Consider the following 26,440-nt stretch of genomic DNA (forward strand, 5'->3'; position numbering starts at 1 on the left):
TGAAAAGCTGGTGCCAGTCAATAGCGTTTTCTCTCTCTACTTCTTTGACGCGCTCAAGGAACCGGAGGTCGATCCAGGTGGCTAGAGTTGTCAGAGCATTTAAAGAAGTAAGAATGTCCTGACTCGCCAGCTAATCTTTAAAGGGGTTCTTCAATTCTCCTATATTGATTACCTCTCCTCAGAAATGACATTTTTCATTTTCACAGCCAAGCTTTTCTAAATTCTGTGAAATGCCTTGATAAATTCCTTGGGTGTAGTTTCTAAATTGGAGTCACTATTTGGGGTTCTCACACTAGGGGTACCTTAGCGTCTCTTCAAATGTGACGCGGAACCGAAAAACCATTCCAGCATATTCTGCCCACCAAAAAAAACATATGGTGCTCCTTCCTCTTTGAGCCCTGTGGTGTGCTCATACAGCACTTTATGACCACATATGGGGTGTTTCTGTAAACTGCAGAATCAGGGTAAAAAGATATTGAGGTTTTTCTGTTAATCCTTGCTGTGTTACAGGAAAGATGTTATAAAAAGGAAAATCTGCCAAAAAAGTTACATTTTTAAATTTCACCTGTTTTTCTTTAATTTTGTGAAACACCTAAAGGGTTAACAGAGTTTTAAAACATCAGATTTAAATAATTTGAGGGGTGTACCATGGAGTTCTTTCTGTAAGTCTCCATACAGCACTGGTCTCGTTATGGAGATTCAGTAACCTGACTAAGCTGCTTCCAATGCATCACACTGAGCCAGCCAGAATCCTACTCCATGTTGATGAGGGGCAAGCACCCCAAAACAGCTGTCTACGGATAGATATCTGGCCTAGCTATATTCCCTTGTCAAATCCCAGAGCATATTGGAAAACCATATTTTGACTCATAGGGAGCCACTTCCTATAGGTGGTGCTGGTAAGATGGCTCTCTTTCTTGGGAGATACCTCTTTGCATAACGATTGCTTCAAAAATTTTCAACCTTTTTAATTTCCTAAAAAATAAAATTACATTTACAACATGATGCCAACACAATGTAAACATATGGTGAATGGAACTATTTTATGAGGTATCACTATCTGTTTTTAGAATTTTTTTCCAAATTTTCTGTAAATTTTGAATTATAATTTTTTTTTTAGAAATAAGGGTAAGACATCGACTCATATTTACCACTAACATGAAGTACAATGTGTCACAATTTTTTTTTTACTTTAAAGGGGTTGTCTAACATCAGTAAATGGCATTTATTATTTAGAGAAAGTTAATACAAGGCACTTACTAATGTATTGTAATTGTCCATATTGCTTCCTTTGTTGGCTTGCCAAAAGTCAGTTTCTCAGCTCATTCCTAGACATTGAGGCATAGAGTTGGTCACATAACACAGCTGAGGACTAGAATCGGCTGGATAACTCACAAACACAGCCACTGGTAAGAAAACTACCTTTACTACAGTTTACATCATGGACCTTTTTAAGGGACCAGAGAAGAAAAATTTTTACCGGATTGCTTACCGGTGAGTAGTTTAAGGGAAAGGAACAAAGGGGTGAGGATTAGACACTGTGTGTAACAGAGCCGAACACTTTTGGTAACCTGATTAGATGACATCTCAACACAGAGGAGAGAAAGCTTCTGTGTCAATGAATAAAGAGCTACAAGAACTTCTGGTCTCAGGGCCAGGGGACCAGGAGAATGCCCCTTAACGCCAGCCATACACAATAAATATTAAAGTTGACTGAAATGGGTAATTTTTGCCATTTCGGGCAGCCATCATATAGAAAATTTGCGCAATCATTCGTGATTTTTGTTTACTGAAATGTGATTGGCCAAGCAGGAATACCTTGACCACGGTTAGGCTGGAAGTGCATGTCTATGGCATGATTGGCCAATTATCTGCCATTGTGCCCAAAGACCAGGGCGTCTGGCATACTGCTGGTGGTATGAACAGTCCCACGGACAATTCAGCTGATCATTGCCTCGTGTATGGCAGACTTCAGGCTGGGGCTGCATAGAGACGTTTTCTTGTATGGCTTTCCAATGTTATCTATAATGAGACAGTCCAGAGGAATTACAGTGGGATGTGAAAGTTTGGGCAACCTTGTTAATCGTCATGATTTTCCTGTATAAATCGTTGGTTGTTACGATAAAAAATGTCAGCTAACTATATCATATAGGAGACACACACAGTGATATTTGAGAAGTGAAATGAAGTTTATTGGATTTACAGAAAGTGTGCTATAATTGTTTAAACAAAATTAGGCAGGTGCATAAATTTGGGCACCACAAAAAAGAAATGAAATCAATATTTAGTAGATCCTCCTTTTGCAGAAATCACAGCCTCTAAACGCTTCCTTTAGGTTCAAATGAGAGTCTGGATTCTGGTTGAAGGTATTTTGGACCATTCCTCTTTACAAAACATCTTTAGTTCATTCAGGTTTGATGGCTTCCGAGCATGGACAGCTCTCTTTAAGTCACACCACAGATTTTCAATTATATTCAGGTCTGGGGACTGAGATGGCCATTCCAGAACGTTGTACTGGTTCCTCTGCATAAATGCCTTAGTGGATTTTGAGCAGTGTTTAGGGTCGTTGTCTTGTTGAAAGATCAAGCCCCGGCGCAGCTTCAGCTTTGTCACTGATTCCTGGACATTGGTCTCCAGAATCTGCTGATACTGAGTGGAATCCATGCGTCCCTCAACTTTGACAAGATTCCCAGTCCCTGCACTGGCCACACAGCCCCACAGCATGATGGAGCCACCACCATATTTTACTGTAGGTAGCAGGTGTTTTGTCTTGGAATGCAGTGTTCTTTTTCCTCCATGCATAACACCCCTTGTTATGGCCAAATAACTCAATTTTAGTTTCATCAGTCCACAGCACCTTATTCCAAAATGAAGCTGGCTTGTCCAAATGTGCTTTAGCCCACCTCAAGTGGCACATTTTATGCTGTGGGTGGAGAAAAGGCTTCCTCTGCATCACTCTCGCATACAGCATCTCCTTGTGTAAAGTGCGCCAAATGGTTGAACGATGCACAGTGACTCCATCTGCAGCAAGATGATGTTGTAGGTCTTTGGTGCTGGTCTGTGGGTTGGCTCTGACTGTTCTCACCATTCGTCGCTTCTGTCTATCTGAGATTTTTCTTGGTCTGCCACTTCAAGCCTTAACTTGAACTGAGCCTGTGGTCTTCCATTTCCTCAATATGTTCCTAACTATGGAAACAGACAGCTGAAATCTCTGAGACAGCTTTCTGTATCCTTCCCCTAAACCATGATGGTGAACAATCTTTGTCTTCAGGTCATTTGAGAGTTGTTTTTGTAGACCCCCATGTTGCTACTCTTCAGAGAAAATTAAAAGAGGACGGAAACTTACAGTTGACCCCTGTAAATACTCTTTCTTATAATTGGATTCACCTGAGTATGTAGGTCAGGGGTCACTGAGCTTACCAAGCCAATTTGAGTTCCAATAATTAGTTCTAAAGGTTTTGGAACCAATAAAATGACAACAGTGCCCAAATTTATGCACCTGCCTAATTTTCTTTAAACAATTGTAGCACACTTTCTGTAAATCCAATAAACTTTATTTCACTTCTCAAATATCACTGTGTGTGTCTCCTATATGATATATTTAACTGACATTTTTTATCGTAACAACCTACTGATTTATACAGGAAAACCATGACGATTAACAAGGTTGCCCAAACTTTCGCATCCCACTGTATGTGTGTTGTGTTCAACCTGGAAAGTCTCCAATGTAGCCACAGAGGTTTTTTTATCCATATATTGGGCTTTTATAGACAGGTTTGAGAAGGCGCCGCAGTCTTCTCTCAGCTCACCAAAACATTGTATAGCAGTTGTGCTTGGTATGGCGCTCAGCCCCATTCCGATGAACATAACTTCACTTGGCCTAGGCAAAGCTGTGAGAAGGCAGCGATGCTACTGTGAGCGCCGGTGCCTTCTCAAACAGCTGATCGTGGCGGTCCCTGGTGTCGGACCCCCACTGATCTGATGACCTATACCAGAGAATAGACCATCATTTAGAAACTCTGGGAAAACCTCTTTACTAGACCACCAGGAATATTGACATTACCCTAGACTACCAGGTATAAAGACCATAACCTTCACTGTTCTAGACCTGTGTGCCATGTACTGCTATTTGCTGGATGCTATGTGGGCCTGTAGACCTGGATGCCTTATAGCTAATAGGGTGCATTATGTTAATATTTATCTCATGCAGTTCTGTATTCTGGTGCCCAGGTCCCAAAATGCACAGCTGACTAGCTACAAATCCTCGGAGGGAACGCTGCCAGCGATGCAACTGAAATCTATGGGAGGGGCCCAAGCTGAACCTATGCACCTACGCCCCTGGCTGTACAGGCCGTACATACGTGTCCACCTCTGGCTGCCAGCTTCCCCCTGGTGGTAGTGGTCGATTGTTGGGGGTTCCCTCATCTGCATTCAGCCATGTTGCACTAAGAAAACGCATTTTCTTATGTAATAAGCTCTTCATTCATGAATCCATTTTTCTCGAGTAGTTGCCTTGAAGTGGCGCTCAAGTAAGTGCCTCATTTTCCCCCCAAAAATTTTCCCTTAACGCATAATGCTAAGGAGCTGAGCCCACTCCAAACGCAGTGGGTGCCAACTGTATAATACAGAAGACACTGATCCGCAATGACCAGGATCAGAGATAACGCCAAAACCGCTCATTTAACCCCTCAGATGCCACGTTCATTAGCGATCGAGGCAGAGGGATGTGAAGGTTCTCAGGCCTGCCATGGTAACCTGCCTTCTAAGCTGTACACGAGGCACAGCTCAGCATTCAGCACGTCAGAATCGCATAAGCGTTACTTATACTGAACCATTCATTTCCATGGGTCAGCAAAAAACACTGAAGTGTCTCCGGGTGCATTCCATTTCCGTTAAAAAAAAGAACATGTCCTATTATTGCCCGCAAATCACGTTCCGTGGCTCCATTCAAGTCAATGGGTCCGCAAAAAAAACTGAACACATACTGAATGTACTCCGTATGTCTTCCGTATCCGTTCCGTTTTTGCTTAACCATCTACTGGAAATTTTATGCCCAGCCCAATATTTTCTATGTAATTACTGTATACGCCATGCGGAAAAACGGAAAAGAACCGGAAACACTACTGAAACAAAAAACGGAAAAAGCCATACGGTCGAGTGCATGAGCCCTAAGGAGGCTGAAAGTTATTAAGTTAAAAGTAAAAAAACATATCAGATATCGCCGCGTCTGAACTATTAAAGTATTTTGAAAAATTCCCTGAGCGGTGAACGTCCCACAAAAAGCAAGCTCTTGTACAGCTCTGTAGACCGAAATATAAAAAAACTTAGTAAAGAAACTAAATACTGTAAAAACTATACAAATTTGGTATCGCTGTCCTTGCCACATTTGTTTTCTTGTTTTTTTTTTCAATTTAACGCCAAATAATTTTTTTCCCCATTTTACAATACAAGATACGGTAAATTAAATGGTGCCATAAAAAAAATGCATCTTGTCCCGCATAATAAGCCCTCATATGGCTATGTGAACAGAAAAATAAAAAAGTTATGGCTATTGAAATGTGGGGTGGAAAAATCAAAGGCTCTTTTTTTCCTGTTGACCGATCCCCTGGACAGGTCATCAGTATCTGATCGGATACAGGAGCGCCTGTGCCTTCTCAAACAGCTGATCGTTGGGGTCCCGGGTGTCGGACCCCTCCGATCAGATATCGATGACCTAGCCAGGATAGGACATCAGTAAAAAAAAAAAAATCTTGGAAAACCCCTTTAAGGGGTTAAGCATTGAGGAGAAATGGTGACTGACCTATCTTTCTTCACAGTAGCAGTGGACTATGCCATACTCCATAAAGCCCATACGTGTGGCTATATGCCAGCATTCCGTGTATTATACCTACACTGAACATGTAGTACTAGTGGTGAGGAAAATAACTCGTCCTCCGCCCTCTAAACTCACAATCTCAGTGGAAACGCTAGACTCTCTCTGACCATGTTCACACCAGATTTCGATGATCACAAACCGACTGATTATGATCACGTGCTGTGATGACCCAATACCAGCACATTACTGGGCTCAGCAGCCAATGAACGATCAGCTGTCAGAGGCGCCCCCTCATCCCGGCCAATAACGTGGCAGCTCTGCTAAACATAAACAAACAGACGCTCCGGCAGCCGGCAAGTGACGCAAGCGAGGGGGCGTGTCCTTACGTTCGCCAGACATAGACTTACAGCCAATAGGAGGAGAGAGACGCAAATGCGCACGCGTAGACGCATCCAGCCCAGAGCGGCTCTCGGAACGCTGTTCTGGTCATGGTTGTCCGGGTAACTATGTGCTGAAGTTGGGGCTGACGTCTCCTGGAGGCACAGTACTTCCCGTCGGGATGCTAAAGGTAACGTATGAAGTGACCGTACTGTGACTTAGGGGCATGTAATCTGTATAGTGCCCAGGGGACTACCTACCTATATTAGGGTCTCCCATTCCGGGCATTTCTAGATAATGAGGTGTGTAGATGTGTGCTTGCTCTGGGCCTGTCTGGCAGTGAAGTGGTTAAAGCATTCACGTGCTTCATAGCCCATGTTTTTTGTGAGTGTGCCTTAAAGGGAACCTGTCATCACCTTTATGCTGCCCATACTAACGGTAACATAAAGTAGAGACAGGTCAGCGGTCTGTCATTTAAAAGTTACAAGTAAGTGGTTGCTGAGAACCAACCTCACAATCATTGCAGATTAGGCCTGGAGAAGAGTCATGGCCACCTGAGAAGAGTCCTGGTTATTCATGAATTCCTGCTCTCCCTGCCACCTGCTGATGACTGACAGGCCTCTACCTAGTTTTCTCCTTTCTCTCTAGGAGAGAACTGCCAATCATCAGCAGATGGGCGAGAGTGCATGACTCCTCTCAGGTGGCCGTGACTCTTTTCCAGGCCTGAGCTGTAATGGTTATAATGCTGGTTCTCGGCAACCGCTGACTTTTAGCTCATGAGTGACACACCGCTGAGACCAGCATTTCTGTCACTAATTTATGCTGCCTTCAGTGAGGTCAGCATAAAGTTGATAACTGGTTCCCTTTAAAGCCGTATTTATGAGCGCAGCTGAAGGCTCATGCCTATGGGCGTATATTTGGGATCCATACCACATGGAGCACCTGAAGAGTGTTCATGCATTTACGTTGGGCTGCACGTATATTAAAATATGCATGCCCCCTCAGATGTATGTCTCCCCTAGAAGTGCGCTGCCGCCTCACGTAAATAGACCTGGTTTGTGCTGCTTGCCGTATTACACCGCTCCGGAGGGCTACACATCTATGAAATGAAGAAGACCTCCTATGTTCTCCACACTGTCACACCACTATGACGCCTTGATTGACCAGCCTAATGTAATGACGTAAAAGCATTTCCATCCATAACGTATTTATACCTGACCACGTACAGAAATGGATAGGTTGGGATAACGTTCCCAAATCTCTCCCGCCTCGGATGGTAAGAACTGCTCCCACTTCCCATTTGCTGCATGGGGTAAGAAAGTGGCAGCCAGTGCCGGGACAATCTCTGATCAGGTGGAGGCCGGACCCACACCAGCGAGCTCAGTGCGAGAAGCTCGCTGAACTCTCCTGCTGCTGCGTGTCCCTGCCAGACCTGGAATCTATTGAATTACACTGACAGCATGCTGTCTGTGTAATGCCCTGCGATCCTGCCACACGCAGCAAGTTTCTCGCACTGAACTCGCTCATCTGTGTCTGGCCTCATTCACACAGTCAGTGTTTGGTCAGGGAATGTGAGCCAAAGCCAGATGCAGGAGCAAACCCTTCCATTATACCTGATCTCTTTGGAGGCGCCACTCTATTGATGGAAATCACTCATCAAACACTAAGGGGCACATTTACAGTATTAAGCATTTTAGATGCCGGTCTTAACCACCTCCCGACTGCTGTACGCGTATATGCGTCCGGGAGGTGGTTGCTTTACTCCTCCTGGACGCATATACGCGTCTTCTCGCGAGACGCGAGATTTCCTGTGAACGCGCGCTCACAGGAACGGAAGGTAAGCGAGTGGATCTCCAGCCTGCCAGCGGCGATCGCTCGCTGGCAGGCTGGAGATCCGAATTTTTTAACCCCTAACAGGTATATTAGACGCTGTTTTCATAACGGCGTCTAATATACCTCCTACCTGGTCCTCTGGTGGTCCCTTTTGTTAGGATCGACCACCAGAGGACTCAGGTAGGTCAGTACAGTCCCACCAAACACCACACTACACTACACCCCCCCCCCCCCCGTCACTTATTAACCCCTTATAAACCCCTGATCACCCATGATCACCCCATATAAACTCCCTGATCACCCCCCTGTCATTGATCACCGCCCTGTCAGGCTCCGTTCAGACGTCCGCATGATTTTTACGGATCCTATCCATGGATCCGTAAAAATCATGCGGACGTCTGAATGGAGCCTTACAGGGGGGTGATCAATGACAGGCGGGTGATCACCCATATACACTCCCTGATCACCCCCTGTCATTGATCACCCCCCTGTAAGGCTCCATTCAGACGTCCGCATGATTTTTACGGATCCGATCCATGGATCCGTAAAAATCATGCGGACGTCTGAATGGAGCCTTACAGGGGGGGTGATCAATGACAGGCGGGTGATCACCCATATACACTCCCTGATCACCCCCTGTCATTGATCACCCCCCTGTAAGGCTCCATTCAGACGTCCGCATGCGTTCTGTGGATCCGATCCATGTATCCATGGATCCGTAAAAAATCATGCGGATGTCTGAATGGAGCCTTACAGGGGGGGTGATCAGTGACAGGGGGGTGATCACCCTGATTACCCTGATCACCCCCTGTCATTGATAACCCCCCTGTAAGGCTCCATTCAGACGTCCGCATGCGTTCTGTGGATCCGATCCATGTATCCGTGGATCCGTAAAAAATCATGCGGATGTCTGAATGGAGCCTTACAGGGGGGGTGATCAGTGACAGGGGGGTGATCACCCTGATTACCCTGATCACCCCCTGTCATTGATAACCCCCCTGTAAGGCTCCATTCAGACGTCCGCATGCGTTCTGTGGATCCGATCCATGTATCCATGGATCCGTAAAAAATCATGCGGATGTCTGAATGGAGCCTTACAGGGGGGGTGATCAATGACAGGGGGGTGATCAGGGAGTCTATATGGGTGATCACCCCCCTGTCATTGATCACTCCCCCCCTGGTAAGGCTCCATTCAGACATTTTTTTGGCACAAGTTAGCGGAAATTTTTTGTTTGTTTTTGTTTTTTCTTACAAAGTCTCATATTCCACTAACTTGTGTCAAAAAATAAAATCTCACATGGACGCACCATACCCCTCACGGAATCCAAATGCGTAAACATTTTTAGACATTTATATTCCAGACTTCTTCTCACGCTTTAGGGCCCCTAAAAAGCCAGGGCAGTATAAATACCCCACATGTGACCCCATTTCGGAAAGAAGACACCCCAAGGTATTCCGTGAGGGGCATATTGAGTCCATGAAAGATTGAAATATTGTGTCCTAAGTTAGCGGAAAGTGAGACTTTGTGAGAAAAAAAACAAAAAAAAATCAATATCCGCTAACTTATGCAAAAAAAATAAAAAATTCTAGGAACTCGCCATGCCCCTCATTGAATACCTTGGGGTGTCTTCTTTCCAAAGTGGGGTCACATGTGGGGTATTTATACTGCCCTGGCTTTTTAGGGGCCCGAAAGTGTGAGAAGAAGTCTGGGATCCAAATGTCTAAAAATGCCCTCCTAAAAGGAATTTGGGCCCCTTTGCGCATCTAGGCTGCAAAAAAGTGTCACACATGTGGTATCGCCGTACTCAGGAGAAGTTGGGGAATGTGTTTTGGGGTGTCATTTTACATATACCCATGCTGGGTGAGAAAAATATCTTGGTCAAATGCCAACTTTGTATAAAAAAATGGGAAAAGTTGTCTTTTGCCAAGATATTTCTCTCACCCAGCATGGGTATATGTAAAATGACAGCCCAAAACACATTCCCCCAACTTCTCCTGAGTACGGCGATACCAGATGTGTCACACTTTTTTGATGCCAAGGTGGGACAAAGGGGCACATATTCCAAAGTGCACCTTTCGGATTTCACCGGTCATTTTTTACAGATTTTGATTGCAAAGTACTTCTCACACATATGGGCCCCTAAATTGCCAGGGCAGTATAACTACGCCACAAGTGACCCCATTTTGGAAAGAAGACACCCCAAGGTATTCCGTGAGGGGCATGGCGAGTTCCTAGAATTTTTTATTTTTTGTCGCAAGTTAGTGGAATATGAGACTTTGTAAGGAAAAAAGAGAAAAAAAAAAAAATCATCATTTTCCGCTAACTTGTGACAAAAATAAAAATTCTAGGAACTGGCCATGCCCCTCACGGAATACCTTGGGGTGTCTTCTTTCCAAAATGGGGTCACTTGTGGCGTAGTTATACTGCCCTGGCAATTTAGGGGCCCATATGTGTGAGAAGAACTTTGCAATCAAAATGTGTAAAAAATGACCGGTGAAATCCGAAAGGTGCACTTTGGAATATGTGCCCCTTTGCCCACCTTGGCATCAAAAAAGTGTGACACATCTGGTATCGCCGTACTCAGGAGAAGTTGGGGAATGTGTTTTGGGGTGTCATTTTACATATACCCATGCTGGATGAGAGAAATATCTTGGCAAAAGACAACTTTTCCCATTTTTTTTTTTATACAAAGTTGGCATTTGACCAAGATATTTTTCTCACCCAGCATGGGTATATGTAAAATGACACCCCAAAACACATTCCCCAACTTCTCCTGAGTACGGCGATACCAGATGTGTCACACTTTTTTGATGCCAAGGTGGGCAAAGGGGCGCATATTCCAAAGTGCACCTTTCGGATTTCACCGGTCATTTTTTACACATTTTGATTGCAAAGTTCTTCTCACACATTTGGGCCCCTAAATTGCCAGGGCAGTATAACTACCCCACAAGTGACCCCATTTTGGAAAGAAGACACCCCAAGGTATTCTGTGAGGGGCATGGTGAGTTCCTAGAATTTTTTATTTTTTGTCGCAAGTTAGTGGAATATGAGACTTTGTAAGAAAAAAATAAATAAAAAAAATCATCATCATTTTCCGCTAACTTGTGACAAAAAATAAAAAGTTCTATGAACTCACTATGCCCATCAGCGAATACCTTAGGGTGTCTACTTTCCGAAATGGGGTCATTTGTGGGGTGTTTCTACTGTCTGGGCATTGTAGAACCTCAGGAAACATGACAGGTGCTCAGAAAGTCAGAGCTGTTTCAAAAAGCGGAAATTGACATTTTTGTACCATAGTTTGTAAATGCTATAACTTTTACCCAAACCATTTTTTTTTTGCCAACATTTTTTTATCAAAGACATGTAGAACAATAAATTTGGCGAAAAATGTATATATGGATGTCGTTTTTTTTTGCAAAATTTTACAGCTGAAAGTGAAAAATGTCATTTTTTTTGCAAAAAAATCGTTACATTTTGATTAATAACAAAAAAAGTTAAAATGCCAGCAGCAATGAAATACCACCAAATGAAAGCTCTATTAGTGAGAAGAAAAGGAGGTAAAATTCATTTGGGTGGTAAGTTGCATGACCGAGCGATAAACGGTGAAAGTAGTGTAGTGCCGAAGTGTAAAAAGTGCTCTGGTCATGAAGGGGGTTTCACCTAGCGGGGCTGAAGTGGTTAATAAAGATCCTGCGCTGGTGGTGGATCCACTGGAGTTATGAAGAGGCACTGGCCTCTACATAACTTTGGCGTTTCCTTCTAAATGTAAGCCAGCTACTGATCTTACATTTAGATCAGTTTCTACGCCTGAAACAGGCGTAGAAAATGGTAAGTCAGACGGACCTGCCAGCCCGTACTCTCCCGCTCCGCACCCACAATTTTACACCTGCCGTGAAATTAGAGTTGTTGCGATACCAAAATTTATTCGGTTTCGATACCATAAAAAAGTATTGCGATATTCGATACCACGCAAAAAAATTTAACTAAAAAGCCACGTGCATTCCGCATTTTAAAAAATGGTGAATCGTGCAGATTTTTTTATATTTTAATAGTTTGGACTTTTCGGACGTGGCGATGTTTGTTTTTATATTTTATATGTAAAATTGGGAAAGGGGGTGATTTATATTTAATATTTTGGTGCCACCAATGAGGAGAAGGGGAGGGGACCCTGTGGCCACTGCCACCAATGATTATAATACTGGGGGGCTCAATACAGGAGCGGGTGCTGGCAGCAGATCAGCGGCAGTTAACCCCTCAGGTGCCGCACCAGGCTACATAGAGCGGCGCCCAAACATGTCCCAGCACTTACTATTACTTACGTCCCAGCTAGTTCTACACTACGACACTTGTCGCGCAACATTTTGTTGCACCAATGTCGCGCGACAATTTTTAGAATGGCAGTCTATGGTGTCGCACTGCGACATGTGACTGCGACGCGACAGTCGCAGAAAAATCCATCTTGAATGGATTTTCTGCGACTGTTGCGTCGCAGTCACAGCATGTCGCATGTTGCAGTGCGACACCATAGATTGCCATTATAAAAATTGTCGCGCGACATTGTTGCAACAAAATGTTGCGCGACTAATGTCGTCGTGTAGACCTAGCCTTAGGCCCCATGCACACGGCCGTTGTTCACAGCCGTGTGCGGGCCGTGGAACCGCGGCCTGGATCCCTCCTGAGAGCAGGAGCGCACGGCGTCATGGGTTGCTATGACGCCGTGCGCTCCCTGCTGCCGCCGCAATACAGTAATACACTGGTATGATCTATACCAGTGTATTACTGTACTGTGCCGGCAGCAGGGAGTGCAGGGCGTCATAGCAACCAGTGACGCCGTGCGCTCCTGCTCTCAGGAGGGATCCAGGCCGCGGTTCCACGGCCCGCACACGGCTGTGAAACACGGCCGTGTGCATGGGGCCTTACTGTCTCCTCTCCTGCTCTATATGCTAATTACTATCGGAGCAATAGGGGAGGAGACAGCAGCTTCTCTAGTGGGCGTTCCTTCTCCCTGCGCTGCAATTGGACAGCGCTACAGCCAGGGAGAAGGAACGCCCACTAGAGAAGCTGCTGTCTCCTCCCCTATTGCTCCGATAGTAATTAGCATACGGAGCAGGACTGCAGGAGACGGTAATGGGGCGCAGGCGCACAGCGGGCGAATGGAGCGGCGCCCAGGAATAATAGTAAGTGCTGGGACATCTCTGGGCGCCGCTCTATGTAGCCTGCTGCTTAAAGTCCGGACTCATGAAAAGTCGTATCATTGGTGGCGCAGTGTGCCCGCCCCTCTCTCCCCATTGGTGGCAGCACAGGGGGGAGGGAGAGACTGCTTCCTTCTTCCCTGTGCTGCTGAGGGAAGAAGAGTGCGCTGACAGCAGCGCGCTCATGTTCAGAGATACTAGACTGCGCAGTAGCGTATTTCAGTATAGTAAATGACCCCCTAAACTGTACGAGAGCACCCTTAGGCTTCATTCACATGAACAGAAAAAACAACCCTCACAAGGCTGTATTTTAGAACCAATGGAAGTCTATGGGGCTATTCACATTGCCGTGTTTTAACAGCTGGTTAATAGTGGTGATCCAAAAAATAGGACTCTTAATGGCCATTTAGACAGGAGTGCAGGGGGCAAAAAAAATATATACAGTGTGTGTCTATCTCTCATCCACTTGAATGTGTAGGAACACTTGCTCTGCACCAGATCTGACACTGGGAGCGAGTGTTCCCTCGCCTTTAAGTGGATAAGGTGAGTATTTTTATTTCTATTTTTTGGGCACTGTGGGGGTGTAAAATATATATTGAGAGCACTGTTGGGGTTTGGCCGTTCCCAATTGAAAAATGGATGCCTAAGGTCTCATGCACACGACCGTATGTATTTTCTGGTCCGAAAAACACAGATCCGCAAAAAATGTGGATGATGTCCGTGTGACCTCTGTATTGCATCCTTTTTTTTTTTTTTTTTTTTTTCTGGATCCATTGTAACAATGCCCGTCCTTGTCCGCAAAACAGATAAGAATAGGAAATGTTCTGTCTTTTTTGCAGAATAGCGGAGATATGGGAATTGAATGAACACGGAGTCATTTTTTTAAAATTTTTTTTTGTGTGGAGTGAATGGTTCTGCATACAGGCTGCAAAAAGAAAAACAGAACAGGAACGGGGAAAAAAAAATATGTTCATGTGCATAAGCCCTATGGCCCCCTTCACATGGGCGTCTCGGGTGAGGGCCGGATGCGTTCAGGGTGCATTGCGGGAAACCCTGCTGCTGCAGCAGTCACATATGCTAAAATAGATTTTTTGATGAAAACATGACAGTTGCCCTTTAACCTTTTGTACTCTTCGCAGTGTGGGTTTCAGGAGCCACAGAAAATTCCTCAGACTGGCAGTCCTGAGAAATCTCATCTCCTGCAAGTTTCCTAGTTTTTATTTATTTAAATAAAAAATAAAAAACTGTGGTTCCTGTGGACAAATCCAAACTGGCGTGCTCCCTGCTCCAGCTCCTGGGGCTTTCTTCACTGACCTTGTGGTCAACTTCCGAGGCCATGGGGTCACTTTTCTGCTTGGGGGCACATTATTGCTGTGGCCAGTCATTGGTCACCCCCTGGAAGTTGATAGGATGGGGACCAGAAAGCTGGTGAGTATGGGGTTTTTCCACAGGTACCGCAGACAGGGGTGGAAACTAAAAGAAAAAAGAGCTGGAAAACTCCTCTAAGGCTCATGCACACGACTGTATGTTTGGTCTTTATTCGATCCGCACTTATTCATCTCCACGACCCCGCAAAAAATTGGAACGTGTCCTATTCTTGGCTGTTTTGCAGACAAGGATAGGACATTTCGATAGAAGTAAAAAATAAAAAAAAAAGTGGCAGCATGTACATGGCCAGGATAAGCGATTTATAGACCTCAAAGCACTAAAAGTCATGTGCATGAGCCCTTAAGGCAACATGATCAGGAGATCCAGATCTTCTGCCTGCCTAGGGAGTAGACAAATCTAGGATTTTGTTTTCACTGGTGATTTGTCTTATTTTATAGAGAAATGCTGTGTACGTAGCTGGTAACATCGGCAGGTCACTTATGGATCTCTTGTTACCACACCAGTATCACGGTAGAGCGAGCACTGATCACACATTTGCTTGTAGGTCCACACCTTTCATAACTAGGACATTCTTACATAGCTCTTCACCTCAGCGCTTGACTTTTCAATGTTCTTTCTGTTTCTTCAGACCAGTCACCATGAAGTGAACATTCCAAGCATTATTCTTACACAAGTAGTAAAACTTTGGTGCTTCCTACGGGCAGACTTCATGAGCAAGCCTCTTTCTGTACCGTGTTCTGAAGGTGCAAGGTGTATCCTGTAATACACAGAAACACTAAGTTAATGACTGAAGAACATACTCCGTTTATAATGGAGGACTACACCACCAGGACCTATGGAACCGGAGGCCTGGACAACAGACCATTGTTTGGGGAAACCTCTGCAAGGGTAGGTACTTATCACCATAGAAGTCTGGTATCGTGAGCGTCTATAAGACACTACATATGAGTAAGGTGATTTTCAGCTCTGGTGTCAGTAGTTTTCTGTATGTTTTATACCATATTCTTTTCTTAGCACAAAATATATGGCTTTCTGAAAGAGGGACCTGTGGTTGGACGTGCAGATTTCTTCAAATGGACACTTGCATCAGAATAGGGCATTTTATTGAACTCGCTGTCCATAGAAAACAAAACTTATTTTAGAATTTTTGGTTATTTTATTTTTCATTTTGTCAGTATTATGCCATTAAATATCTGTTAGTATAATAGTAGATAAAGAATTTGGGATAACAGTGACTACTCTTTTGTTCTTTTGATAGACCTATATAGAAATGCCCACAGAAAAGTATTGCACTTATTAGTTTAATGTGTGATACTCTAATTTAGTCACAGTGATGGCCTGACGGCTAATCCTATAGAAGTTATCAATATGTGTCCTAGAGTAATCCAAAATATTTTCTCCGATGCTCACCCTTGCCCTACGCTGTATGGTGCAGTGCAAGGGCTGTTTGTTTATATTATTACACTGCTAGGCGCAGGGTTCCCGGTGACGTCACTGGCTCTGATGGCAAAGGATCGCATCGCAGCGTGAAATGCTCATGTCACGTCAGGGGGGCCGGAGGGGTGAAGATGGGGATATGTCCGGGTTCAACCCTTTTAAAAAAGCCTGCTATTCCATCCATTATAACCGCTCCTGCTTTATTTTTTGTTTTCTTAAAGCGGTTTTCTTTTGGGAAGACCCCCCCCACCCCCTCCAACATAGTCAGACCTGTGGAGGGAATCCTAAGTACCTGATCCCAACTCTTGGGTTCTTGTTCCTTCTCCCCCTTGGCCTCGATACAGCTCTCAACATATGGTTTAATGTAGGCCATCTGGCATCTACAGATGTGTCCCCCATACATCATGTCACTGGATCGTGTGATGCATGAGGGATACGTCACTGCCGCAACCAGTCATTGGCTGAAGCTGCCACGTGGCCTGAGAGCTGCATTGGGACCTGGGGGCCCGAGGAGCCAGAACCCAGTGGTGGGGATCAGATAAGTATGGTTCCACCACAGTTCTGGCCAATACGCTGGGGTAGGGGGTCTCCCCAAAAAGCCCCCAGGGGTGAATAAATGCATGAAAAACTGCAGCATATGTGAATCCAGTCAGTGAAATTCATGGTGTTTCTTACAAGGCAAAAAACCACTTAACCTAAGTCTAGATGCACACAAACGTATTTTGTTTCCGTGTCAGTCCCCGTTTTTTTTTTTTTTTTTTTTTGTGGATAGGATGCGGATCTTTTCATTTCAATGGGTCACCAAAAAATGCAGACAGCACACTGTGTGCTGTAAACATCAGTATGTCCGTTCTGTAGCTCCGCCCAAAAAATAGAACATGTCCTATTCTTGTCTGTTTCAGGCTTTGTTAAAATAGATCCGCAAAAAACAAAACGGATGGCTCTGCAATTCGCGGACTGCAAAACGCATATGGTCGTGTGCATGTAGCCTAAAAGAGGAGTTCTTCTCTTATTAAAGAGGACCTTTCACTAGTTTAAAAACTAACTATCAGTGGGCAGAGCGGCGCCCAGGGGTCCCCCTGCACTTACTAGTATGTCTGGGCGCTGCTCCGTTTGCCCGGTATAGGCTCCGGTGTCTGCAGCTCCCTCTGTTGTACTGGGCAGAGTTTTTGTATTAGGGTTGTCCCTTGCTGCAGCGCTGGCCAATCGCACCGCACAGCTCATAGCCTGGGAGCCTATACCGGGCGAACGGAGCAGCGCCCAGACATACTAGTAAGTGCAGGGGGACCCCTGGGCGCCGCTCTGCCCACTGATATAGTTAGTTTTTAGTTTTTAAACTAGCGAAAGGTCCTCTTTAACTGTAGCCAACAGAGTAAATTTAAGCAAATGAATCTTGCAGGTCTGAGTGGCTTCACTGACGTATCCTTGCTTTTAAGGTTAGACAAGGTCTTGTCATAAGAGCCCTTATGTTATTGTGAAATCTTTAGTAAGATGATTGTTTTGTTTGCCGTGTCGCTTTAAATTCCACTTTTAATATCAATTAGAGCTTTTCCTATGTAGAAAATAGAAGATTGGGCAATAATCGTGAAATTATTTTGCTGACACTTGTTGCGGATCTTGCATCCCGTGTCTGACTCAACCTTGACCCTTTCTCGTCTAGCTGAGCACTTTTCATGACCTTGTGCATCTGACCGCACTGATCACAAGAGGCTCCCGGGCCAAGCCAAGCCTGCAAATCTGTTCATACACCCAAAATGATTTAGACTGGGTGAAAGCTATCGTGGTAGCAATATCGACTGTCATCCAGCTTTCCAAAAATTGGTTTCAATAAAGTATCAATCATGGAGGCTGGGTTAGAGGGTTATTCTCATGACATAAATGATACCTCTATGACTGGCTTGACCCCCACACTGATGTTGGGAATGAAGGGGCAGAGGTTTAGAGCAGATTGCAGTGTGGCCCCAGTCGCCTAGAGGTCAGTCTGTAGACCGGTCAGCAGCCTATAGCGGTTTTCATTCTGTTGTAAATCTGTTTTGACCCCAAGGAATTATCATGTGTTCTACTTTCAGGATAGAATCATCAACCTCATTGTTGGTGGGTTAACGTCTCTGCTGGTCCTGGTAAGTGTGTCAGCACATTGTAGTTCTGTTTGTGGGTAACTGTATGATTAGTGTCTTATGTAATACTCATGTAAGCAGTAACCACAGGATCCACCAAAAACCTCTGCAGCTAGCAGACCTATTGCATTTGGAAAATGTCAGAGAACGTCACAATATGGCAGGACTATTGTACAGTAAATACTCAAACCGGTGAGGAGGGGATATTGCAAAGTGGTTTTTCTTTAATATAGATGGCATTATCCATTACATGGTCGCATAAGATTATTCATTACTTATTACTACTTAAAGGGGTTCTGCAGTTTTTTAAACTGATGCTCTATCCTCTGGATAGATCATAAGCATCTAATTGGTGGAGATCCGACTCCCGAGACCCCCGCTGATCAGCTGTTTGAGAAGGCAGCAGCGCCGCGGCCTTCTCTCTGTTTACCGCAGGCCCTGTGACGTCACGACTAGTATCACTGGTCTGGGCGGGGGAAAGCTTCTGCGGTAAACAGCGAGAAGGCTGCAGCGCTGCTGCCTTCATAAACAGCTGATCGGCGGGGGTCCCGGGAGTCAGACCTCCACCAATCAGATGCTTATGATCTATCCAGAGGATAGAGCATCAGTTTAAACAAAGCGCAGAACCCCTTTAAAGGGGCTTTCTAAGATTTTGATACCGATGACCTATCCTCTGGATAGGTCATTAGTATCTGGTCAGTGGGGGTTCGACACCCGGGACCCCTGCCGATCAGCTGTTTGATAAGGCAGCAGCGCCGCGGTCTTCTCGCTGTTTACCGCAGGCCCTGTGACGTCACAACTAGTATTAATGGCCTGGGCGGGGCTAAACTCCATTCACTTGAATGGAGCTTAGCCCCGCCCAGACCAGTGATACTAGTCGCGACACCCATCGATCAGTACCAGTCTTGGTATATAGTCTGTCAGCACAGAATGCACATTTATTAAGAGGCACATCTCCAGGCAGTCGATTCGCTTTATAATGTAATGGATGCTAGCTATGAGCACTTCTGTCCCTGTGTTCAGTGATCACAGGCGGAAGGGATCTTGGGATCCAGTCCACTCAAAGCTTCTTACTTGTCACTATGACAGAAGTTTTTTCAAATAATATTTAGCCTTTGGTCTCTAGTTATGGATTTGTTATACAGAGCATGATCCTGCACTCCTAGAAATCCATGAGGTCAGTCTACCTGCATATACAGTACCTTTTTGATTTGAGTGAAAATAAAAATGGTGACATCAGGGCCAGACTGGGATTAAAAAGCAGCCCTGGCACAGAAACCCTGCCAGCCCACATACAGTTGCAAGAAAAAATACGTGAACCCTTTGGAATTATATGGATTTCTGCACCAATTGGTCATTAAATGTGATCTGCTCTTCATCTAAGTCACAACAATAGACAATCAGTGTCTGTGTAAACTAATAACACACAAAGAATTAAATGTTACCATGTTTTTATTGAACACACCATGTAAACATTCACAGTGCTAGTGGAAAAAGTATGTGAACCCTTGGATTTACTGGTTGAACCACCTTTGGCAGCAATAACTTCAACCAAACGTTTCCTGTAGTTGCAGATGAGACGTGCACAACGTTCAGGAGTAATTCTTGACCATTCCTCTTTACAGAACTGTTTCAGTTCAGCAATATTCTTGGGATGTCTGGTGTGAATCGCTTTCTTGAGGTCATGCCACAGCATCTCAATCAGGTTGAGGTCAGGACTCTGACTGGACCACTCCAGAAGGCGTATTTTCTTCTGTTTAAGCCATTCTGTTGTTTATTTACTTATGTTTTGGGTCGTTGTCCTGTTGCAACACCCATCTTCTGTTGAGCTTCAGCTGGCGGACAGATGGCCTTAAAGGGAACCTGTCCCCGGGATTTTGTGTATAGAGCTGAGGACATGGGTTGCTAGATGGCCGCTAGCACATCCGCAATACCCAGTCCCCATAGCTCTGTGTGCTTTTATTGTGTAAAAAAAAAACGATTTTATACATATGCAAATGAACCTGAGATGAGTCCTGTCCCTGAGATGAGTCAGGGACAGGACTCATCTCAGCGTAATTTGCATATGTATCAAATCGTTTTTTTTACACAATAAAAGCACACAGAGCTATGGGGACTGGGTATTGCGGATGTGCTAGCGGCCATCTAGCAACCCATGTCCTCAGCTCTATACACAAAATCCCGGTGACTGGTTCCCTTTAAGTTCTCCTGCAAAATGTCTGATAAACTTGGGAATTCATTTCTCCTTCGATGATAGCAATCTGTCCAGGCCCTGATGCAGCAGACCCAAACCATGATGCCCCCACCACCATACTGCACAGTTGGGATGAGGTTTTGATGTTGGTGTGCTGTGCCTCTTTTTTTTTTCTCCACACATAGTGTTGTGTGTTTCTTCCAAACAACCCCACTTTGGCTTCATCTGTCCACAGAATATTTTGCCAGTACTGCTATGGAACATCCAGGTGCTCTTGAGCAAACTGTAAACGTGCAGCAATGTTTTTTTGGACAGCAGTGTCTTCCTTTGTGGTATCCTCCCATGAAATCCATTCTTGTTTAGTGTTTTACATATTGTAGGTTCGCTAACAGGGATGTTAACATATGCCAGAGACTTTTGTAGGTCTGTAGCTGACACTCTAGGATTCTTCTTCACCTCATTGAGCAGTCTGTGCTGTGCTCTTGCAGTCATCTTTACAGGACGGCCACTCCTAGAGAGAGTAGCGGCAGTGCTGAACTTTCTCCATTTATAGACAATTTGTCTTACCGTGGACTAATGAACAGCAAGGCTTTTGGAGATACTTTTATAACCCTTTCCATCTTTATGCAAGTCAACAATTCTTAATTGTAGGTCTTCTGAGAGCTCTTTTGTGTGAGGCATAATTCACATCAGGCAATGCTTCTTGTGAAAAGCAAACCCAGAACTGGTGTGTGTTTTTTATAGGGCATGGCAGCTGTAACCAACACCTCCAATCTCATCTCATTGATAGGACTCCAGTTGGCTGACACCTCACGCCAATTAACTCTTGGAGATGTCATTAGTCTAGGGGTTCAATTTGTGCAGAAATCCATATCATTCCGAAGGGTTCACATATTTCTTCTTGCAACTGTATATTGTGTAAAAATAGTGGTGCAAAATGCATGATGTGGTGAATTTTGCTTTGCTTGGTCATGCCCCAATATAAGGAAGAAAATAAAAGTTGAACACAGAAATTCCTAATCTGGAGGTCGCACAATATTTTTTCCAGATGAGTAAAAATACTCCCCTTGGCATTTTTGAGGAATATTTGTAGCCAAGGAGAAGTATGAGAGAGGCAGTAACTGAAATATATAATATGTAGGCCTACATAATTTTGAAGTTGCTTTTTATGCAGGGAAACCATTACTAGTGTACTGTCTGTTTTGTCTCCCATGCATAAATAGCAAATTTAGACATTTTTAAATTTACCTTTCATACCATTTAGAAACTCATGTATTCCCATCATTTTTAAACTATAACACAGCCAAGAATGCTGAGGCAAATATCCTGACTGCATCAGCATGCTTCTATTAGTTTCCCACTAGCACCACATCCCTCCACAGCAGCATCAGATACCAACCTCCTCAACAGTGCAGCACAAATTACCTCCCAGCAATATTCTCCCGTACCCACTAGCAGTAACATTGTCCCCATTTCAGTACTTGCCTATCTTGCAGACTGCCAGGAACAGTGATCTTAGAGATGAATGAAGAGTGCTTTTCTTCTTTACTCTCAGGGTGAAGGACCTGTAACGGGCCAGGTCCTTTTGCTGCAGGGCTTCCCTTATCAGCGCAATTTGTATACTCTCAGGAGTGAAGGAACTGTGATGTCATCACAACCAGGTCCTTCAGCCCTTGTAACCTTGAGACTGCACTGATACTGCAGGATATGTATTAGTGCGGTTCCTGTTTAATCATGACAGACCAGACCCCTGGGAGTCTGCCCAGTAGGGCAGCTTACCAGTTCAAGCCTGGGGGACATGTTCCATTGCGTGCTATATTACAGAGGCTTTCTTTCACGAAGTGTTGCTTCTAAGGGAGAATATGGTGCTGTATAGTTGCCATATACAGAGACACATGGACTGTGGAAGTGGCTTTCTTCGACGGGCCTCTTTTTGCCACAAAAAAAAGTATACAGATTTTATTTTTATTTTTTTTCTCTCCAAGCAGTTCTTGCTGGTGTTGCAGAGCTTCCAGTGGCAGGAGAAATGAATAATTATGTATTTTCTGTATTGCATATTATCTATACATACAGTCATGACTGACCTAGTATCTCTTCAGCGTCAGAGCCTGACCTAATACTTTCTCTCTTCCTCCCACACAGGTAACATTTATCAGTGCTTTCGTTTTTCCCCAGCCGCCTCCAAAACCAGTGAATGTTTTTTTTGCGGTTTGCATATTCTTATGTTCAATTACTGGTCTCATACTGGTGAGTATTGGACTTTAGACAATACAATTGTTTCATGTTGGCAAAGCTGGCATGTTCTCTCCCTAACCATGTACCTATGGTCTTAAAACCTCTACTTTACCTTGGTGGGGACCCCCGAGTTCTTAAATGAATGGTTGCTGTATTATTTTAGTTTTTAGCCTAGATCTCAGATGGGAAGTCCATAGACTTTTATACACATTCCATGAGTTTTAGCTAAGGGTACTTTCACACTTGCGGCAGTGTGATCCGGCAGGCAGTTCCGTCGTCGGAACTGCCCGCCCGATCTGCCGCTGACTGAAAGCATTTGTGAGACGGTTCCGGATGCGGATCCGTCTCACAAATGCATTGCAAGGACGGATCCGTCTTGTACATTTTTTCACATTTTTACCGATCTGCGCATGCCGGAACGACGGATCCGGCATTCGGGCAAGTCTTCAGTTTTTTTCGGCGGAGAGAAAACCGTAGCATGCTGCGGTTTTCTTTTTTGCCTGATCAGTCAAAACGACTGAACTGAAGACGTCCTGATGCAAACTGAACGGATTACTCTCCATTCAGAATGCATAGGGATAAAACTGATCAGTTCTTTTCAGGTATAGAGCCCCTGTGACTGAACTCTATGCCGGAAAAGAAAAACGCAAGTGTGAAAGTACCCTAATAAAGCACTGGAGGTAGCAGTTCATGGGCTTCTAACAGATGAAAGATACCTGCAGCAACATGGTAAATGGTGTATTTTAGGCCTCTTTCACACTGGCACTATTTATTTCCGTTATAAAGCTGGCCATACACGTTAGATAGCTCTTGGCTGACTCCCCCATACACCTATAGATGCATCTCAATAAATTAGAAGATGTGTAGATTAATTACACACACAGTGATCTATTTCAGGTGTTTATTTCTTTTGATGTTGATGACTATGGCTTACAGCTAACAAACCCAAAAGTCAGTATCTCTAAATATTTGAATATTATATAAGCATGGCATGGCGGCAATCGGCCTATGGCACTGCTGAGGTGTTATGGAGGCCCAGGTTGCTTTGATAGTGTTCTTCAGCTTGTCTGCATTGTTGGGTCTGGTGTCTATCTTCCTCTTGACAATACCGCATAGATTCTCTATGGCAGGCATGGCCAACCTGTGGCTCTCCAGCTGTTGTAAAACTACAATTCCCACCATGCCCTGCTGTAGGCTGATAGCAGTTGGCAGTCTGGGCATGCTGGGAGTTGTAGTTTTGCAACATCTGGAGAGCCTCAGGTTGTCCATCCCTGCTCTATGGGGTTTAGGTCAGATGTGATTGCTGGCCAATCGAGCACAGTGGTGCTGTGGTTATTAAATCAGGTATTGGTACTTTTAGCAGTGTGGGCAGGTGCCAAATCCTGCTGGAAAATGAAATCAGCATCTCCATAATGCTTGTCAGCAGAGGGAAGCATGAAGTGCTCCAACATTTCCTAGCAGAAGGCTGCACTGACCAATACCAGCAGATGACATGGCTCTCTAAATCATGACTGACTGTGGAAACTTCACACTGGAGCTCAAGCAACTTGGATTGTGTGCCTCTCCACTATGCCTCCAGACCGTGGTACCTTTATTTCCAAATAAAATGCAAAATTTACTTACATCTGAAAAAAGGTCTGTGTTCCATTGAGCAAAAGTCCAGTCCTCTTTCTCCTTAACGTCAGAAGCGTCTTACCCGTCTATCTCTGGGTCAAGAGTGGCTTGACACAAGGAATGAGACAGTTGTAACCCAGGTCCTGGATACGTCTGTGTGTAGTGGCTCTAGAAGCACTGATTCCAGCCGTAGTCCACTCTTTGTGAATGTCCCCCAAATTCTTGAATGGCCTTTTCTTGACAATCCCTTCAAGGCTGCAGTTATCCCTGTTGCTTGTGCGCCTTTTTGTGCCTCACTTTTTCCATTCACTCAACTTTCCATTATTATGCTTGGATATAGCACACTGAACAGCCTTTAGCAATGCCCTTTTGTGGCTTCCCCTCCTTGTGGAGGGTGTCAATGACTGTCTTCTGGACAACTGTCAAGTCAGCAGATTGTGTAGCCTATTAAACGGATTGTGTTGTGTAGCTGATTAGAGTGTGAACTTGTTCACAATATTATAATTTTCTGAGATACTGACTTTTGGGTTTTCATTCACTGTAAGCCATATTCATCAACATTAAAAAACTTGAAATCCCTTTTTATGTAATTTATATAATATCAGTATCACTTTTTGAATTGAACACTGAAAATAAGTTTTTGGTGATCTGTTGGCACAGATGGGTGACTTGACTCTCTGGAGAATAAATAAATGATTGGGTATGTTGAAATCTGTCTGATCTTTCTTTCCCCAGAAATCCACCACCATACCCATACAAAAGCCCCAATAGTTGCCCTAATGATTTGCTTACGGGTTCCATTTATTTTAATACAAAAGTTACATTATTTCTGAAAACTGCTTCTCCTGTACTTGAAAAATTACTTAAAGGGATTGTGTAGTGTCAGGATTTTGATGACCTATCCTCCCGATATCAGATTGGTGGGAGTGAAGATCATGAATTCAGGGGTGTAGCTATAGGGGGTGTAGAGGTAGCAGTCGCTACCAAGCCTGAGGGGCCCAAAGACCCTTGTGCCACATAAGACACTGGCATTATAGAACGTGCATGTTGGTCAATTTACACCTCTGGCTGGAGGGAAGGGGTTAGGTGAAGAATTTGGCATGAGGGGGTGCCCTTTCAATGTTTGCCTCAGGCAGCAGGAAGGCTACGTGCTCCCCTGCCCCTTTCCAACAAGCACTGAGGGAAGGGGGCCCCGAGCTGAACTCTTGCACTAGGGCCCATGAGCTTTTAGCTACGCGCCTGCATGAATTGGTGGGAGTCTGATGTCCTATCAGCTGGTTGAAGAGGCGCCTGTGTCCGCTGCCTTCTCTGCATGCTATCTCCCTTGTAGCATCACTGTAGGGTAATTCACTGGACCGCTTCTACAAGCTAGTTGGCATGCAAATAAAACTTTGAACAAGATGCAGCGCTTGCACAAGTGCCATGGCCTCCTTCAACCAGCTGATCCAGCCGGAAGTCGGACCCCTGCCCATCCGATATCGATGACTTAAACTGAGGACAGGTCATCAATATCCCGACACTGCACGACCCCTTTTTAATTGGGTTGTATTCTGCACAGTAGATTACTTGTAAGGTTGGGTTCACATGAAGTATTTTGAGGGAAGATTCCACACAAAAAAACATGCAAAGCTTTGGGGAATCTGCATGTTAATCCATACTGTACTGGGTCCCCCCCCCCCCCCCCCCCACATGCGGTTTTAGAAACCACACCATTCATTCTTTATGTGGTTTCTGCATGAAATCCATGTCCAGAATCCCATTGAAAATGGCCTGGAATAAAAATTCTCGCCAAAACTGCGTTACAAAACACATCAAAAAAGGAAAAAAAAAAAATTAGTATTAATCAAGATTAGGTATCAGGTATTTATTTTTTTCCTTGCTTAAAATACTCCATGTGAACCATGAGTTTTGGCTTGGGTTTTGTAACACTAAATGTTTTCCCTTTTTACAGATATTTTGGTATCGGCAAGGAGACCTGGAACCCAAGTTCAGGAATCTGATTTATTATATATTATTTTCTATAGTCATGTTATGTATATGTGCCAACCTATACTTTCATGATGTGGGGAAATGAAGCATGGGGAAGAGGCAGCCAATTCGTAGGACGCATGTTTTACTTCAATGCCACAGAGAAGACACAAGTTGGAAGAGACATTTTCCTATCCCTTTTAGAAAAGGGAGACCTACTGCCATAAGACTTTTTTTTTTTTTTTTTTTTTTTTTAAACCGTTGTTG

The 26,440-nt window shown here is 44.3% G+C and overlaps 1 protein-coding gene across 1 annotated transcript; it reads left to right on the plus strand.

The window, feature by feature from the left end:
* The first annotated feature begins 6,242 nt into the window (after positions 1-6,242).
* On the plus strand, positions 6,243-26,440 carry TMEM243 (transmembrane protein 243). The gene is made up of 5 exons (XM_044276762.1): positions 6,243-6,383; positions 15,237-15,496; positions 18,115-18,165; positions 22,499-22,603; positions 26,157-26,440. The coding sequence occupies exons 2-5, from the start codon at positions 15,392-15,394 to the stop codon at positions 26,277-26,279; spliced, it is 384 nt and encodes a 127-aa protein (XP_044132697.1). The 5' UTR covers positions 6,243-6,383; positions 15,237-15,391; the 3' UTR covers positions 26,280-26,440.

Source organism: Bufo gargarizans, chromosome 2, assembly GCF_014858855.1.
Source record: "Bufo gargarizans isolate SCDJY-AF-19 chromosome 2, ASM1485885v1, whole genome shotgun sequence".
Taxonomy (NCBI): domain Eukaryota; kingdom Metazoa; phylum Chordata; class Amphibia; order Anura; family Bufonidae; genus Bufo; species Bufo gargarizans.

Coding starts and splice junctions, on each gene's coding strand:
- TMEM243 (XM_044276762.1), top strand. CDS start 15,392: ATGACTGAAGAACATACTCCGTTTATAATGGAGGACTACACCACCAGG. Junction 15,497..18,114: donor TTGGGGAAACCTCTGCAAGG/GTAGGTACTTAT, acceptor TTCTACTTTCAG/GATAGAATCATCAACCTCAT. Junction 18,166..22,498: donor TAACGTCTCTGCTGGTCCTG/GTAAGTGTGTCA, acceptor CCTCCCACACAG/GTAACATTTATCAGTGCTTT.